The sequence below is a fragment of the Myotis davidii genome, unplaced genomic scaffold, assembly GCF_000327345.1.
Source record: "Myotis davidii unplaced genomic scaffold, ASM32734v1 scaffold1, whole genome shotgun sequence".
Taxonomy (NCBI): domain Eukaryota; kingdom Metazoa; phylum Chordata; class Mammalia; order Chiroptera; family Vespertilionidae; genus Myotis; species Myotis davidii.
The window spans coordinates 5,575,635-5,595,131 of NW_006294681.1; the positions used below are offsets into that span (position 1 = coordinate 5,575,635).

At 34.9% G+C, this 19,497-nt stretch overlaps 1 protein-coding gene across 5 annotated transcripts in view; it reads left to right on the forward strand.

Moving 5' to 3' along the window:
- Positions 1–19,093, forward strand: part of PLAG1 (PLAG1 zinc finger) — a 48,475-nt gene extending 29,382 nt beyond the window's left edge. Inside the window, exons 2-6 of one of the 5 annotated variants that reach the window (XM_015567433.1) lie at positions 379–483; positions 8,584–8,683; positions 10,527–10,602; positions 11,778–12,136; positions 12,658–19,093. In XM_015567433.1, coding sequence (XP_015422919.1) covers positions 11,895–12,136; positions 12,658–13,915 — 1,500 coding nt within the window. In that variant the 5' untranslated portion in view covers positions 379–483; positions 8,584–8,683; positions 10,527–10,602; positions 11,778–11,894 and the 3' untranslated portion in view covers positions 13,916–19,093. The remainder of the gene's footprint in view (positions 1–378; positions 484–8,583; positions 8,684–10,526; positions 10,603–11,777; positions 12,137–12,657) is intronic. The other 4 variants (XM_006769063.2, XM_006769065.2, XM_006769064.2 and 1 more) reach the window with 4 other exon arrangements.
- Positions 19,094–19,497: the final 404 nt, after the last annotated feature.

Below are 19,497 nucleotides of genomic sequence, written 5' to 3' on the forward strand. Positions count from 1 at the left end.
ACACTCCTCAGGCAGGACCTCTTCCTCGGCTGTTCTTGAAAATAAGAATCTACACCTCAAAAAGTTTTTCTGAAAACTGTGGTATAGAGGAAATAGTGATGTGTTTAGTATATAAATGAAGAAAATAGCAATTTTGAGAAATAGCAGTAGACTTGGATAAATATTTTACCAAATAAAAATATGAAAAATTAGATAACTTAATTGTGATTGGTGGGAGGAGGGGAGATATATTAATCGGGGGATACTGATTTGTTTACTTTTCACTTTTAAAAGAATAAGAATAAGTGATAATGAATAAAAAACATTTTGGTTCATATGCCATTGACCAGATTGGGTCTGACTTGTGGAATTTCAAACTAACTCTTGTTTTCTTTTTAGGTTGCCTCTTGGTGCTGCTTTGGCCGTATTTGGCACCCAGAATGCTTCATTCTATCATGGTCTATTAATAAGGTTACCTTGCTAGAGTTTGGAGCAGGGGCTCAGGTAGGTGGCTTTTATCATTATATGGCATAGCTTTCAAAGTGATCAATCACTCCAGTTTCTAAATAATCTGAGATAAAATATTAAAAGCTTTGAAAAGCATGCCACATAATAAGCATGCCACTTACTGTTTTAAGGTCTGTCTATATGTATTATGCTCAGTAGGACTTCATTAATAGTTATGGTCTGATGGAAGGATTGGAATACTAAAAAGGAGCAGTCTTCCTTACTCTGCACAAAATGCATAACTGCTATAGGAGCTTAGTTATTCAGGTCCCCAAATAGCCCACAGATGAACTCTTGAGCTCTTCTTTGTCAGAATCCTGCTCAGAGTAATAGACTATCCCATGTTACACTCTATCTCCTTCTGTCTGTTTAACTATAAGCAGGTGAGGAGGGAAGGTTAGCTCTGCTTGCTGGGATGAGGCAGGTGCTAGAACAAGGAACTCTGGATCAACAGCAGCTTGTTAGCCCTTGTTGGAAAGAGCATACGCACAGGCATCTAGATTTCCCAACCTGTAAGTGCAGCTCAGTGGCACAGAATCAAGGTGTAGTGATATTTGGAAATCAGGTACCACATGGATTTCGCTTCAGGTAAGTCTGTCAGCTGGACCTCAGACACAGGATTGAGGTTTATAGGCCAGGACCCTCAGCCCTAGGATGAGAAGACTGATTAAAAACAAAGACGGCTTGCCAAGTGCCAGAGGATGGGCCCAAACTCTACCGACCACAGGCAGGACCCAGCCCTGGGAAAACAAGAACGTAGGCTGAGAGCCAGGCACGGCCTCACAGTCTACATGAACAGAGCTTTATAATCAATAAAAAGTGCAATAATTAATCTGGCCAAAACTCTCTAATTACAGCATTCTAAGAAGATTAAGTGTTAAAATCAAGTTAGCGTAACTTTTTTGGTCATTTGTATCTTATAAATACATTTTAAATATATGAAAAGATGTTAATGGTTTTTTAGTGTTTCAAGTTACAGATTTTTTTTCTACTTCATTGTAGTTTTTTTTTTTTAAATATATTTTATTGATTTTTTACAGAGAGGAAGGGAGAGAGATAGAGAGTTAGAAACATCGATGAGAGAGAAACATCGATCAGCTGCCTCTTGCACATCTCCTACTGGGGATGTGTCCGCAACCCAGGTACATGCCCTTGACCGGAATCGAACCTGGGACCCTTCAGTCCGCAGGCCAACGCTCTATCCACTGAGCCAAACCGGTTTCGGCCTTCATTGTAGTTTTTAAACTTGTTTTTAACAAAGCTGTTTTTTTGGAAGCTAGGAAAAGAAAAATAATTCATTACTTTTAGTTAATCAACTACATTTACATAGATCTTCTCTTTTGGTCTCGTCTCTGTAGTCAAAGATTTTCTCTGATATTTTCGACATCCTCATCTCATTTTAATTTCACATGAAGAACATCCTCTTTAAAGATTTTTTAATTTTACTTTGCTCCTTTTTCCTTCCCATAAAACTTCATTGGCTATTTCCAAATGGTAAATTACTATCAGAACAGGTGCTATGTGCTTAAGGAACAATATGAAAACACAGATGTTCCAAAAAATGCCGGCTAGCTGAGGCCTCTGAGCAGCACATGCTCGTCTCCCTAGTTTTCCACACCTACCGACAGAAACAGGACAGACTCCCTGGTGGTTCTGATGCTCCCCTGAGCTTCCACCCCTCTGTCAAAACAGTTTCATTCTGTGGGGGTTGTCTTCTGACTTGCATTAAACCAATTTGGGATTCCAGGAACCCCAAAGCACGTTTACCTGCTTGTTTTGATTCCTGAAATTCTTTTAAGGGACTATAGTTATGTTCAACAGATATTTATCAAATGTCTACTGCATGCCAGGGCCCTGACCAGGTGCTAGGGATGTAAGGATGAGTATAAATAGTCTCTCTGTGAATTTATGGTCCTGCAGGAGAGACAAGGAATTTCAAGAAGAGCTTTATAGTCCATATTTAGGGGGTAAAAGGCTCATAGAGGTAAAGTTCTAAAGTTCATTCTTGCTCAAGTAAAATTGGTGAAGAAGCATAATTATCAATTCTCTTCTAATTGTGACAGCTGGAGGAGTGCATGGTTCCTCTGTAGGTGGAGCAGGGAGTAGCCACTCCTGACTTGACAGTTTTGCCTAGATCTGATCTATTTACCTTCAGTTATGTGGAAATAAAGAGAAGTGGTTGTTTCCACAGTGGTTTTGTCCTGGACAGCCACATGGGCATAACTCAGAGTCACGGCATGTATGGAGCTTTCCTGGGATGTGGGTTCTGCTTTTATTAGATTGATTAGTGCTGCTCAAGATTTTGCACACTTAACATCCGTACCTTGTTGTGTACCATGCCACAAACCTCTATTTAAAGTGCACTTTACTTTGGATGGCTTAAAACTAATTTTCTGCATGAGCTTTTATTGTTAAGGAAAAACTTCTTTCCTCCTCACTTTGTCTTAATGTGTATAATTTCTGCCTTTTCATTTGAATTTATAGACAGATTCAGTATGAGTGCTTGGGGAGTTCCAACATGAGCCTGGATTATACTGTATTTGTAATTTTAATAGCATTAGACAGTTAGCCAAAATGAATGGAGGCATGTCCTCCAAGTGTTTAGGGTCCTTCAGTGTGAACATTAGTATACTTGGTGCTACGCATTTTTATGGTAGCCCCAGGAATTTAAGGGGTCAGTGGTACAAAAATAAAAACAACTCTTTGCAACTTGGAAACTATGAAATTTTCAGATTGAGCTGACTTGTGAGCTACTTACTTTATAATCCTAACCAGAGCACTAATATTTTGAAAATGCTTTATACCAGAAAAAGGGGGAAAAAAACACAAAAAACAAACCAACAGGGAAAACCTCTAAAAAATGCTGTAAGTTCTCATTAAGCAATCTTTGTATAAAGATATAATTGTGATTTATTGCTCTCAGACATCATTGCTTTCCTTTTGCACTATTCCTCTTTCATTTCCTGTTTGCAAATACTAATTGCCCTATTTGAAGTAAATGAAAACACCCCTGGTATACCACTGATCTGTATTTTTTAGTTTTTTATTTTGATAAAAATACACAACCAAAGGGGACAAAATTCCCCCACATAGTAGTTAAAATGAAATGCTAACTTCTAAGTTATGGATCATTAAAAGAGCGTTTCTAAAAGAGAAGGAAACTTTTTAACCTAAACATTTTTGCTCCATAAAATAATTAACCAAGGAAAATATTTCTGAATTGGAAAATAAAATTTATTTGATCTTCATCATCAGAGTGTCTAGTCATTCTCTTTGGGTATTCTAGAACAGCGGTCACCAACCAGTGGTCCACTGGTAGTCCGTGAGGTCCAAAAGGTTGGTGACCGCTGGTTTAAGGAAACCGAAAACAAAATCAACAGCCATACTTAGGTTTAAGGTGACCCAAAAAGGAACATCCTAATTTACAGAGAAGAGAACTGACGTTGGATTTTGTTGGTTCTGCTTTGGAATTCACTGACTTTTTTCTGTTGGTTCTTAAAATCAAATACTAATGCTATTTTCCTTCACTTCTCTACTTGCTTTTTATTTATATTTAGATATAAGGCTCTCTAAATATCCATTAAGGTGCCCTGACTGGTATGGCCCAGTAGTTAGAATGTTGGCCCTCGCATGAAAGGGTATTGGGTTTGATTCTTGGTCAAGGGCAGGTACCTGGGCTTCAGGTTCAACCTGGTCAGGGTAGTGCAGGAGGCAGCCAATTGATGTGTTTCTATCACATTGATCTTTCTTTCTCCTTCTCTCACCCTCTCCCTCTCTCTCTTCCACTCTCTCTAAAAAGCAATGGAAAAAATATCCTCAGGTGAGGATTTAAATATAAATATAAATATTATATATCTATATATATCTATATCTATATATAGATATATATATATACACACACATACACACACACACAGAGAGAGAGAGAGTGTTAACACGTTAAGCACCCAGTCACCGGTGACTGACACTGTACTTTCTGTCCGGAAGACAAAACAGGCTGGGCGCTTAACATGTTAAGGCTAAATTTTAATGGTAGATTTCAAAAGGGTTGTCCTAGAACTGCATTTTCATGAATTCCTCAAAAGTTGAAAACATCAAATACAGCAATTCAAAGAAGACATCTTGTTTTTAATTAATTTAGTTAACTATGACATCTACTATAGGAAACTAAGTGCTGAATTTTTAGTATTCCAGGTAGTTGGGTACCTACTTCCAACTTTGGCGCGTCAGGTGCCAGACCCAGCTCTCTGCTATGTCTCCTGCTTTGCAGTGGGCACTCCTCCTTTCTCTTCTCCTCTTGAGACATCATCAGCCCCATCTAACCATCTAACCATCCAGCCATCCTTCATCTGCATAGCAGGCACAGATACAGCCACTAGGCATGTTTTCACTTTAGAAATTTTTATTAGGAATGGGAACTGAATTGATATTATCTACTTTAACCAATTGATTCTTTAGCAAAAAGATCAATCAGAGAAGGCTTGTTTTCTGAAACAAAAGTATTTTAGACAACTCTTATTATAATTGCTATTGTTTTCATCTAAGACATTACAAAGCTAAGGCATTTAGCATGTTGAACCAAATTGCATTTATGCTTTTTGGGGTTTCTTTTTTTATTTGAACATAGATGTGTATCTTCTGTCCTATGTCTACTATAGTGCCTGAGCAAGGCTATATTTCATTTTGTTGCTGGTAAGCACTTGCCCTCCTTTAATTATTTGCATTAATTCACCAGAAATTTTACTTTTATGAGAAATAGCAGTGAATAAAACTGACTCAGCTCCTGCCCCAAGGCTACCTACAGTCTGTTTTTAAATTGATCTAAGATGTTTTATAGTTGCAAGATATCTTTTTTCCATTTATCTTTAATAAGTGATTTTACAGTCCTACAAAAAATTGAATGCTGTAAAAAAATTTCAACATTATTATACAGGATCAAAAGGAATATTCTGTTATTTTTATGTATGCTGTTGCCTTTACTTCAAAAATTGACTATCTTCAATTATTTTATCTTGTTAATTTATTTCACATTATTCAAAGTTCTATTGTATCTTACATATGTAAATTAAAGTATTAACTACTGGTAAGTTTTTTTTTTTTTTGCTACCTACCTATTTGTAAGAAAAACATGTTTCAAATGTTGATATTTTCTGAATTGTTTACTAATAGTGTCTTTATGATTAGCATAAAGGAGAATAAAGCTTTGATTATGGATGATATTTGCCCTTAATTAGCAAAGTATATGTTTGCCTTTTAACTTAAATACGAAAGAATTATTGATGCAGGTAAGTATTAAAAAATTCACAGCAGAACTGTGACATTTTAAATATAGAAACAGTTTCAATACAGGTCTCTTTTTTTGCCAGCATCCTAATAGGAATTCATTTTAGTAGACCCTTGATATATGATTCATGTTTGCTTGTTCTTTTTCTGTGAGTCACTATTTTAAAATGTAAAACATGGGAGATAAACTTGTATGCACACCATATCCCCTTTAATTATTATTGTTATGTATAGGAAGTTGCCCTAAGAAAAAATGTCAGCAAAAGCTAAAAGGATTTTCTGAAGTGCTATTTCATCTTAGGGCGATTTGAAATGGTTATATGTACAGATTCTACTTTCTTTCACAATTCTTCAGATCAAGGCTAAAATGAACTTAAATAATTTGAGAAGCATAGTAACCAATGCTTGGTATGTAAAAAAGACAAAATAGAAGTACAAATTTTGTTGCACATTTTTTAGAATACTAGTCACTATTTGCCTTTTTAAATATTTTTTAATCCTATACAAGAGAATGAATACACAAATAATTAGTTGACATTTTAGTTGTAGTATTGCATTAATGCAAATTGTATTTTTTTATGTTTATTATACCAGGCCAAGTAAAAATGAACCCTAACCAGCTCCTGGTTTCTTTTGTTTGGGGAAATAATTAGCAGTCCTTTGAAATTATTTGGCCACTCATAAGAACTCAAAATGGTTAGGTTGAATTTAGAGAAATCACTGTGATATTGGAATTGTATTTTATGATAAAATAAATTATTTCACTTCAGACTCTAAAATATGTAGTGGGGGTAATTTAGACATGTAATATTTCAAATCAAGATGCATAATTTTAAACTATATTGAAATACTTCAACTCAAAAGGACTTTTATAAATGCCAATGAATAATAAGCATAAATAAAATTTTTATGAATATATTTGAGATAGCAGTAAAATTTATATTGTTTGGGAAAAAAGAATATATAATTTGTTGTTTACTAGTCATCTTTGGTTTTAGATCTTTTCCTACCCATTAAACAATTATACTAGTTATTATTTTAACTGATACTTAAATTTTTTAAATTTTACTTTGCAAACTGTCTTTACTAAAAGGAGCCTTTTAAATCTTAAATTTATTTCTCTGTGGGGATCATATTAGCAGCTCTGATAGAGAAAATAGGCACTACCCCCCATTCTTGTTTTTTTAAGTGTAATGACAGGATTTATCTACTTTCAAATTGGTTTGCCAACCTGCTCTTTTCGAATGCAGTAGAATAAGAGTGAAATAGGAGTTTTAGTGCATAAGCCCCTCCTTGACCACATATGCTTAACCACATATACACTGTCAAGATGTTCAGCTTCTCTGGGCCTCTCACCTTAAAATGGCAGTGATGATAAATGTGTCCGCCTCTCAGATCCATTGAATTCCAGGGCGGTAATAGAGATGGAAACGCTGTACACTTGTAAGGTATTTATATTGTTAAAATATCATAATACATAAAACAGACTCATATTCTTAATTACCCTGCCAAAAACTCAGTATGTGCCCTGGGCAAGTAAGTATTTACAAAGTTAATTTTATTATTTTGCAGTTTTGATGTGCAGAATTCAGCTCTTCCATTTATGCATGTCCTGTGCTTTACAAAAGAATGGAGCTTTTGCTTTAACTTTTTAAATATCTTTTATTAGTCTAAATTTTTATTTTTCTTGACTGTTAAACCATGAGAATAATGCTGCTTTCAAATATACCCTTACAATTTTTATAATGATGCTTGAATGTCCTCTATTAAGTATTTACACATCATCAAATTCTTAAAATACGTGAAAATTTTGATGTCAGGGGAAATTAGTTAGATTTGTGTTTAGAACATTAAGTAAAATTATTTTCATTTATTCTGTCATTTGGTGAATTCTTATTGTATCTAACTATTTGATTTATATTATCCCTCTAAAGTTCTTGTAATCATGATTCTGAACGTTCATCTCTAAGATACCCAATTTACTTTGGCTCTCTGGGCCCTGTACTCTCTATAATAATTGTAGTTTTTTCTGCCTTTGACCATTATTCTTTTCACACTTACTTGTACAATAAAAAAATCACTTAACAGGGTTTTTCCTATACATGGTCTTAGTCTCCTGAAGATCATGCTACTAATAGGCATTTTAAAGATATTTCAAGATGTTTAACAATGTACTCTTCAAACCACATGATGCTTTCTTCCTGGCATTCCCTTCTCCTACAGCAAACCTATATTTAACTTCCCTTGCATGCTTTTGAAATCTGAAGAGCACAGAGTTATTGCTACATTTCAGCAATCTTTGCAGCATTAGGAGAGAGAAATTGTCAGGTATTGCAGGTACCAAGCCCAGTTGCACAAGCGTGTGCAGTGTGGGCATGTGAGGTGCTCCCATCAGGAGACTGCTGTTCTTTGATGATGTTCCACAGGCACTCTCTCCAAGAGAGAACTGAGTTTGTCTCTTCCATAATATTAAGCTTAATGAAATTTTGATTACAAATAGTAGCTCTAATATCCATTTCTCTCAGTAGGCAAGTTAGATTTTAAAAGTTAAATTTGGGAAAGAAATGGGGAGTCATTCAGCATCACAAAATGCCACTGATATAGGTAATACTATTTTATTTTTTGTTTCTGCCTTCTGTAAATGTGCTTAGAACTAATAAATTTGCAACTGGTAAAAATTAATGCATGACTTGTCAGCAGAGTATGGAATGTAAGCATGTGCCATGAAATTGCAATTCTTCTATTCTTTATTTTCCATCATTTATATGCTGGTTCCACTTAGAGTGTAGTCCATTCTTATTTTTTGTTTCATAGATTGGCCAAAATGGGAAGGACTGGATTCCGCTCTCTTCCACGAAGAGTCAGTGGGACTGGCTAAGATCAAGGTCTGAGGCTTTTTTCCAACTGTCATCAGGTATGCATTGAACAGAAATCCCTATAGTTCTGTGCATGTACCTTTAGAGTAATTGATTGATATGCATATTAGGAATGTATACTTTTATTTGATGTTGAGTTCACAGCCTTGTATTTATTCTGAAGTTTTAAATGCATCAATAACTTATTTGAGTTTTGTAATATATTGAGATAAAAAGATATTATTAGCCATGAAAAAATTTCAGCTGGTCTTAGAAAAGTGTAATATTTGAAATCTGCAGTTCTTCATTGCTCAGTATGTACATCCAAAGATAACAATTCATTTGTTACTCCATGTTGAGTATCGCCAATTTTAATATAATCAGGTGCTTTTGTATATTGTTTAATGGTGTACTTTGTATAATTTTTTCAATAACTTAGAAGTTATCATTTTTCTCAACTGGAATTCTCTGCCCATTATGTTTGGATCTCATAACACACTGACAGATATGACCAGTCTTTGAAATATTTTCAGATATTAGTTATATAACAGGGATTTAGATTCTTTGCATTCTGTGTTGATTTTACAGTTGAAAAACGTATTAGCTTGTTTCCCATGTTCTAAATAAGGGCATAAAAGCATCATGATAGGAAATCAGATAGTCAAAATTGCTCTTTTTTCCTGCCTGGGAGAGTGCTTTATACCAATTTACAGTGTCATTACTGGTTACAGAAGAATAACTCTAAATATTTCTGAGCGAGGCAGAGAAGGTATCTCCTGAATAAGAATATATAGAAAAAGAACAAGTCCTTGAGATTCCAAACCCGATCTTAAATCAGAGGGCACATACTGCATTAGCATTAGTGACATCAGTTGTATTACTGTGTTCATGTCACTTTTTAACTGCAGTGGAGACTTAGTCTGAAGAGCATAAAGAAAGGCCTTGCCTGTGTCTACCTACTGAGGAAGAAAAGATGCATGAACCAAATACTGATAAACTTACCCACACGCTTTACATTTTAATCACCAAGTAATTACTCTACTTTGCCTGTTTAGTGCAGTGGTCGGCAAAGTGCGGCTTGCGAGCCACATGCGGCTCTTTGGCCCCATGGCATGGGCCACAAAGTTTCAATTGCACTGTACGTGCGCACCCGCACGTGGTATTTTGTGGAAGAGCCACACTCAAGGGGACAGTTTGCCGACTACTGGTTTAGTGACACCTCTACATTAAAATACAATAGGGTCTATTGTAATATACACTTAATTTTACAAAAATGCAGGTTAAATTTAGAGCCCTTGCAAAAATATTACTGGAATCTGTGAAGGTCAGTGTCATACCTCTAGCTTGTGAAGACAAGTGTCAGTCTCATGCCAAAGACAAGTGATGTGAAGAAACTGATTTTCTTTTTTTTTCTGAATATGTAATAGGATTAAAAAAATCCAATTAGTAGTTGACAGCAGTCATTTGGCCACATTCAGTTTTCAGTTTAAAAATCAGATCCTTTTTAAAGAGGTTATAGTTATTATTTCTGTGTCTCTCTTTTTTAAAATTTATTTTTATTATCGAAAATATTTCAGATGTCCTCTTTTTTCCCCCATTAACCCCTCTCCACCCCATTCCCACTTCCCCTCACGCCCCACCCCCAGTCTTTACCTCACTATCATTTCTGTGTCTCTTAAAAGTATATTGCTAAACTAGCATTCATGAACTTTGAGGAATCATTGAATTCTTTTATGCCAATTGAATCTTTGGGGGTTGGTTTCTTACTCTGAGAAATACAGTTGAAATTATTAACTCTCTCTTGTCCATAAATTTTCAAAGGTTTCAGTCATTTTTTAAAATTTTTGCTTAAGTAGACATATTCTTTGTCATAAAATATGTTCATTTCATTCTTTCTCAAAGCACCGATAATGAATTGGAACTCTGACACATGTTTTTACAACCTGAAACACCTTCATAATGATGTATCCTTGCACAGGTATTATGCTCTAAGCCAAAAGTCCCACTGGTGTGCTGCACACAGGCTACAGGTGTGTCAAAGACTGACCCCTCTGCTCTTAGGGAAGCCTGATGACTCTAGTTCAGCCTGCCCAATGAATAGAATCATTTTCTATGATGTGAAAAACAAAAAAATGGTTAGGAAAGTCACTTCAACTGAATCTTCCTTCCCTCCAAATGACAAGGAGCCATGGTCCTCACCTAATATAACATCAAAAGACTTTTCCTTGGGGAGGGTGGGGGTAAAGGGGAGAGATCAACCAAAGGACTTGTATGCATGCATATAAGTCTAACCAATGGACACAGACACCAGTTAAATGCAAAAAAACAAAACAAAAAAGGCTTTTCCATGTCAAGAATGCACATTTGTTATGAAGATAAGTCATTTCTACTCTTGACTCAGAAATTCCTCTGCATGTGATGACACTGGTATAAAGAGTAAATTTTCACGTTGGGTGATGCATTCAACTCTTTCAGGCCTCTGGTGTCTGTGCATTAAGTACATCTTTCATGGACTAAATGTTTCACAAGGTGCCTAAAAGAGTTTTCAGTTGCTTATTTATATTTTATTTTCCTGTAATAAAGAATGTAACTAGAGCCAACTTGTAAAAATTAAAATAATTTTGACATTAAAATATTTGTGGAAACATTTTTATGTTCTCATTCAGATTTATGTTCTCTAGAACCTTGTAAAATTTGAAGCTTAATAAAGCCACTTTTAGTGTCATGTTTTTTTGTTGTTTTTTCATAATTCACAGTTCTGTTTATTCTGTGATGGCATAAAAGTCACAAACAAGACACTAAAAACAAGGAAAGCTATAAACACCACCAATGGAGGGATATCACTGGGAAGAGACTGAAGTGCCTTGTAGATTAGTGTCATGTTTTGATGCTTCCTCAGAGCTTCTGAAATCGCGACTGCTTTCCCTAAGTACAACGTTTATCAGGTGGAATTTCAAGAGATGTGTGAACTGTTCATTCTGAGCAATGCATTAATATGTATTTTGACAAATATAAAGAAACCCACAGATATTACATTAGACCAGCTGAATCCATTTTATGGTTTCTTTTTTAATTCAAAAGCATCACATAGCAAATAAAAAATTTTTAATTAAATTTAGTTACAAACTAGTTGTTTCTTATTTTTTTTTCCAGTCCCTTTTTGCTTTCTTTTACGACCACATGAAACTTGAGAAGCCACCTAAAGCTAAATCATTTAGTGGAGTTGGGCAGTTCCCAAGTGTCCAACAAGAAGGCCTGGTTTAGGCTGCGATGGCCACTGTCATTCCTGGTGATTTGTCAGAAGTAAGAGATACCCAGAAAGTCCCTTCAGGGAAACGTAAGCGTGGTGAAACCAAACCAAGAAAAAACTTTCCTTGCCAACTGTGTGACAAGGCCTTTAACAGTGTTGAGAAATTAAAGGTTCACTCCTACTCTCACACAGGAGAGAGGCCCTACAAGTGCATACAACAAGACTGCACCAAGGCCTTTGTTTCTAAGTACAAATTACAAAGGTATTAAACTCTATTTGTCTTTCAGATTATATTTGCTATGATGTTGGCCATGTGAAGCCAGTGTAAACATATATATTTGTATATACATTTTTTAGCTGATTTGCAGAGAGGAAATGTTAAGTAGATTAGACGTTGGCTAGTTTTAGTATTCTAAATCACATATTTTTATGTGTTAGTGTCTTTGGATTTTTTAAAAGTGAAATACTTAATGAGAATAGAATTTCCATTTGTACAAAGAAATTACAAGAAAAGGTCTGGACGTTTACGTGAGTATATTCAGTCTTATTCATTTGCTTTTGTAATAATAGCTAAAAACCAGCCAGTGAAAACTAAAGTGGCAACTTAAATGACTCAAGTTTTGCAATATTTAGGTATATTAACTACCCTTGTAGTACATACTAAATTTAAAAGTGTCCATTATTAGAGAAATTCTGTTTTAGTATAGCAGTTTAGCTTCCATTTGAAAAGTGAATACGTACCATTTTTGTCATGATACTTACAGAATATGTCTGTATTTAAAGGCACATGGCTACTCATTCTCCTGAGAAAACCCACAAGTGTAATTATTGTGAGAAAATGTTTCACCGCAAAGATCACCTGAAGAATCACCTACATACACATGACCCTAACAAAGAGACATTTAAGTGTGAAGAATGTGGGAAGAACTACAACACCAAGCTTGGATTCAAACGTCACTTGGCCTTGCATGCTGCAACAAGTGGTGACCTCACTTGCAAGGTTTGTTTGCAGACTTTTGAAAGCACAGGAGTGCTGCTGGAGCACCTTAAATCTCATGCAGGCAAGTCGTCCGGCGGGATTAAAGAAAAAAAGCACCAGTGCGAGCATTGTGACCGCCGATTCTACACCCGGAAAGATGTCCGGAGACATATGGTGGTGCACACTGGAAGAAAGGACTTCCTCTGTCAGTATTGTGCACAGAGATTTGGCCGAAAGGATCACCTGACTCGACATATGAAGAAGAGTCACAATCAAGAACTTCTGAAGGTCAAAACAGAACCAGTGGACTTTCTGGATCCATTTACCTGTAATGTTTCTGTGCCTATAAAAGATGAGCTCCTTCCGGTGATGTCCTTACCTTCCAGTGAACTGTTATCAAAGCCATTCACAAACACTTTGCAGTTAAACCTCTATAACACTCCATTTCAGTCCATGCAGAGCTCGGGATCTGCCCACCAAATGATCACAACTTTACCTTTGGGAATGACATGCCCAATAGATATGGATGCTGTTCATCCTTCTCACCACCTTTCCTTCAAATACCCATTCAGTTCTACCTCATACGCAATTTCTATTCCTGAAAAAGAACAGCCATTAAAGGGGGAAATTGAGAGTTATCTGATGGAGCTACAAGGTGGCGTGCCCTCTTCATCCCAGGATTCTCAAGCATCATCATCTAAACTAGGGTTAGATTCTCAGATCGGGTCCCTTGATGATGGTGCAGGGGACCTCTCCCTGTCAAAAAGCTCTATTTCCATCAGTGACCCCCTAAACACACCAGCATTGGATTTTTCTCAGTTGTTTAATTTCATACCATTAAATGGCCCTCCCTATAATCCAATATCAGTGGGGAGCCTTGGAATGAGCTATTCCCAAGAAGAAGCACATTCTTCTATGTCTCAGCTCCCCTCACAGACACAGGATCTTCAGGATCCTGCAAACACTATAGGTCTTGGCTCTCTGCACTCTCTGTCAGCAGCTTTCACCAGTAGTTTAAGCACAAGCACCACCCTACCCCGTTTCCATCAGGCTTTTCAGTAGGACGCCAGGACGTGGGTTTATTACAGAAACGTATGTGTAGCCCTGCCTTAGATGACTTTATTTTAGTGCCTACTTTTAGACGGTATAAAAGTTTCTGCTTTTGTATAGTACCAATTTTTATTAAGCCAGTATAAAATAGAAACTAGCTTTGGAACCATTGGTGTCCAGTTATGTTTACCTGGGTATTTCATCCTAATTCACTGCCAATTGTCATATTTTAAGGTTATTTTTCATATAGGAAAGCCATTATTAGTAGTAACGTCTTACAAATCCCACATTCAAATTACTTTTTCATCTTAGAATTTTTGTTCCATTACTAATGGCTCTGCCTTTTGACATTTGGCTCATTAAAAAATTTTGCAAGAGAATGTAAATTTCTAAAATGTATATGAATAACCCAAGAGTTTTTTTAAAATCTTTACTAGCTTCTAAATGGATTCATAAATCAAATGTTTCAAATGAATTAAGAATCCAGTTTGGGGAGATAACTAGTATTGCTTAGATTTACAATAATTTCAGGTCAGTATATTTTGAAGACTTGCTATTGTCTGGCTCAAATATTTGCTGTCTTTATTGTTCACATATAAAGAAAACAAAACCTAAACACAAAGCACCAGTATTTATAGCAAAAAGAGATGCCTATTAAGGTGATACAGCACTCCATGTTACTTAATAGTTGGCCTTAAATTAGTACACGGGATATTTTGCCACGTTTTAAACTGCTTAACTTGCTCTCTTTCCTTTTAATACTAACGTACATAGCATCGGAGTCTTCAAAGTCAGTATATAGACAGCTCTCTTTGATATTTTCCACCTTTCAAGGCCAAAGGGTGGGTCAAGTGCAGCCAGCAATTTTATTTTCACTGTTAGTCCAGAACCTAGAACCACTGTGGAACACAGGTATTAGGTGTATTTATCCCAGAGTGGACTGTCCCAGGTTAGATGGTATGAAAAACATCCTAAGCAGGAAGATAGATGCGAAGTATACAGTTCAACTTAGGGACTTGTCTAGGGGTCATGCCCCTGTTGCCAGAGTTGGAAACTAGACTGTTTAGGAGTAAAGCCTGTTGCTTATATCCCTTGTAGCTAAATTTGATTGCATTTTCTTTCCCTTAAGAGCCAAAAGCAAAAACAACAGTTTTGCACTAGGGTATCTTTCTTATTCAGTGTTAATTCATCTTTCCTTGCTATTTTCAGATGGAGAATTTAAAGTGAAATGCATTAGGAAACTATTTGAAGAATGATCACAAAGTTTTAAGCAACTAAAAATATATACAGTAAAACCCACTTTTACACATCTCTGGGAAATGCGGGGAATGTTGTAAATAAGTTGAATTTTTAGAGGGAGAAAAAGTAAAGTAAAACAAGCACTATCTTAGTTAATGTGAAAATAATCAAAAATATTCTGTTCACTGAATAAAATCGTTATGGGCTTTCCTTATGTTAGACAACGACCATAATCTTCTGAAAGGTCAAATTATTATATTTTTCTAATTGTCAGTAGGAACATCAACTTTTAAAAACATATCTATTAAGCACTTGTTAACACCTTATTTGGGAGCCTGTCCGTTGGGGCAGGTGGGGGGTGGGGGAGGGATGGGAGGTTATAGAAGAGTATATATCTCTCTAAAAAAGAGAAAGAAAAAAATTTTTGAGCACTCAGCCCTATATGGAAGCTTCTTTTCCTATTTATAGGGCCAATTATCACTGCAGATTGCAATGTTTACCAAGAATTCCTAAAAATGAGTGCAGATTACTGAATATAATGCATTATTTAAAATACTTGGGAGTAGTATAATTTGTGGAGGAATGTAAATTGTAATAATGTAAATGGGGGTTTCACTATATATATTATATCTATACATACACACACACACACACATTTATCGCACTTCATAGAATCAAAGTTGCTCTCTTAAGGAACTTTGGCTCCTGATATTTTATCATGCTCCTATTTTTTTTAGTCCTAGGAGCTGTAGTTTTATACTTATGTATTTAAATTTTATTATTAAAAATTACATTTTATAAAAGTGTTCCAAAGGCATTAAGATTATATATGTTAATAAGGAAATACATTTAAAAGTTTTTTCAAACTGCTCCTAAGCTTTTGATTAGGAGAATATTTGCTCTGAAAGTAGGCTTTTAGCTCTGCTTTATTACTGCTTCCTTTAGTTTCTATGAAACAGATTGCTTACCGAAATCATTAGTTGAATGATTAGTGTTCAATATTGCTTTAATGACCATTTTTAAAAATGGAAAAAAAATTTGGTGACAGAGCACAAATAAATAGAAAACCTATTTTTAAATAGAAATCACAAATACAAGTGTGGAAACACTACTTTATCTAAAATTTGTTAAAGAGGAAATCAAATTGATGAACTGAGACATTGGCCTTAGTAGGCTGTATTTCACTGCTAATGAAAAATTTTAAAAAGGGAGTACCAGGATTTATTAAAGCATTTTAGAAATGGGAATGGCGCCATATATGTATATATTTTTTAGCCTAATTCTCGCCCTGTATGAATTTTAAATACATGGAGGCACATCTTTCAGGGCACCAGTATTAAAAGTATAGAGTCTTAATTTTCATACATACACCTCTTTGCCTGTTGCTGCCCCACAGACTTAAAATAGCACTTCCAAGTAAGAGGGAATTCAGCTTAATTTGTTGTTGTTTTTAATTGACTGTAGTGGTCACTAAACCATTTTGGAGAGAATTTCTATTAAAGATGAGGCAGACTCATTTATTTTCATTGCACAATGGTCTAACAAGTATGCAACATAGAATTGGCTCTCTTTCTTTCCTAGAAAAAAAGTTGACATCTGTTTTTATGTCAACTGGATATAATTAAAAATAATTATTGCCAATGCTGTTTTTATTCTCCAGTGGCCAGAATCATCATCCTTGAAATTTCTAGTAGTGCCTTTGCTTGGTTAAAAATAAAAAATAATAATAATAATAAAGATTATCATTAAGTAAAAATGTTTCAGTTTAGAATGTGGACCTCAGACAAGATATTGAACCTCATTCAGTTCGAACTTCCACGTGTGTGTGTGAGAATTCGATCACCAGACATGGAAGCATGACTGTGGAAGGATCGTGGCACAGTAAGCAATTACTATCCATTGATATATGCAAATGTCATCTTTATACTTATTGGTCACTGTTAAAATTTGCGTTTTTAAATCCTATCACCAAATTCAGTTTTTCAAAACTTGAGTTGTCCTGGCTGATTACGCACCACTCTTTGTGCAGCTTTTTAATTTCATTTAGTATTTCTTCCAAACTACGTATTTTTGCCTATTTGTTGCTTGTGCTTTATTATTCTTAGTCATTTGTGTTAATTTGGACAGTCGCGGTTTTTAAAAACCATATACTGACTGAAACATGAGCCAGAGCTGATTGCTTTTCTAAGCTAATAATGAATGTTAAAGAGTACATATTTTCAGGATCATTCATCTAGTGAGCAATACACATATATAGGCCAATATATTTTTTTTTAAATAAAAATAGAGCTTGGTCAACCTCTATACTACACACATTACAAGATATAGCACTTTCAAACAATCTAAACCTTTACAGAAACTTTCTTATAGGTTATGCCTTTTATTTTAAGACTTATTATGATTTGTTTCAAGTGCCATTAGATGATATATATGTAGATCTTTGATATATAATGCTTTGTGTTCAAAAATGGTAGACGATATTTTAAACAGGTACATTTTTACAGTGTTTTCTTATCAATTTGCTATATTGCACAGAATCAGTGTGTGTCTTTTCATAAGGTTTTACAATGGTTTATTTTTTTACAAGGTTTACGTGTCTCAAAACACACTGTCTTCCCAGTATGTAAATGTAAAAATACCAGTTCACCCAAGTTGCTTCTAGCCTACTGAGATCCATGTGACATTGGAGGAGATCATTTAAATGTTGAGTATTCTTCATTAGTAATGGCAAACTGTTATCTCTGACAAATGAGTGGCTAAGTTGACTTTGTCTTATTTTTCTCACTGTGTCGGTAGTCATGTCGACAACACAGGTTGTTTGTTATGATTACATAGATTACATAAGTTGTCTTGTGTAGTTTTGTGCTAAAAACCCATAAGAGCTACTTTCTGATCATATAAAGCAACTCAATACTATCAACAAAAAGGCACTCAAAGATCACCCTTATGCCCTCCTACAACATTATCAACCCTCTGAGGATGGAAGGCAGTGTCTTTTGATAAGTTACCTAGCTGTAGAAATAACAGAACTATTGCTAATGTATAACATACTTCATTATATAAGCTTCAGTGGTACAGATGAACCAGAATGAATGTTTATCTTCTCAGAAACACTCCTTCAATTATGTTGGATCATGCTGCTAATGTAACTTGGGATACAACTCTCCATGGTGCTACAAACGTCTCTGTCTCATTCAGTCGTATTTTTTTTTATCCATAGGAAAAAAGGACTTCATTAGGTGTAAAGGTGTACAATATATTTTTATACTGTGACTTAATTTGTCATTAACAAACTTTTACACCACCCACCACAATGTATTCATGTGCACTTGCAAAAGGAAATCTTGGACATGCAAATGTTACCAGAACAAACCCAGCTTTTGTCCACAAGATGACTGTAACTCATAAAGAAAAGTGGGCTTTATAATATGGTATAGAGTGAAGAACAAGCTATGTGTTACTAATGGCCCTTTGAATTTAACAAAAACTGGGAATCCATTAGGAAATGAATTGCATCGTGCCTGAACGTAAGCTGGACTGCTGAAATTGTATTTTTAGCTGATGAAAAAGTGTTTGAACTAATATTTTTAAATGTTCTAATGATAAAGTTTTGAGTCAAAATAGAAAAGAAAAAAAATCTGCATTCCAGGCTGAATTTTGTATATTTTTATTGCATTTAAAATGGCTATTCTGTGATATTGGGAAATCAAGTGGCTTATCATGTATATCATGTACTTAAAATGTATTCACAAACTACTGTTGTATTTGTATAAAATATAGACAAAGATCGTATTTTTTGCGTGTGTATAAGCTCTGTAAAATAGCAGTCACATTATGAAGCTGCAGTAATACTACATTTTAAACATCCACATCCAAAGAAGCAGGCTATTTATTGTCCAGTTATTCAGATATAAAATATTAATTTGCTGCTAATTAAACAATAGTACTGCAGCTCCTTGTGGCCTACAGTGTTATGTTTGCTGTAAGAAAAAGATATGTGAACTCCACAAAATATATGAATAAAATTATAGAATTGCTTTAGATAATGTAGAACTTCCTGAAATTTTAATAGATGATAAATTTTTATTTTCTATAACTTTTTTTCCTTCACTTTGAATTTTAAATATCTTCTCATTTGATAAATAGAAGTTTCTAATAGCTGGCTCTAAGACAACAGTTTGTTATTGAAATGAAATGTAAAGTTCTAGGGTTTCTTTTTTGCTTTTGTTTTTCTAAAAACTTTTGTACATTTAAAGGAAGGATAGAAATTGTAAATAAAAAAGTAAAAACATGATGCATCAAAACTTTAATCCAGGTGAGAATTCAAAAAAGAATTCTTAAAAGGCTATCAGAAA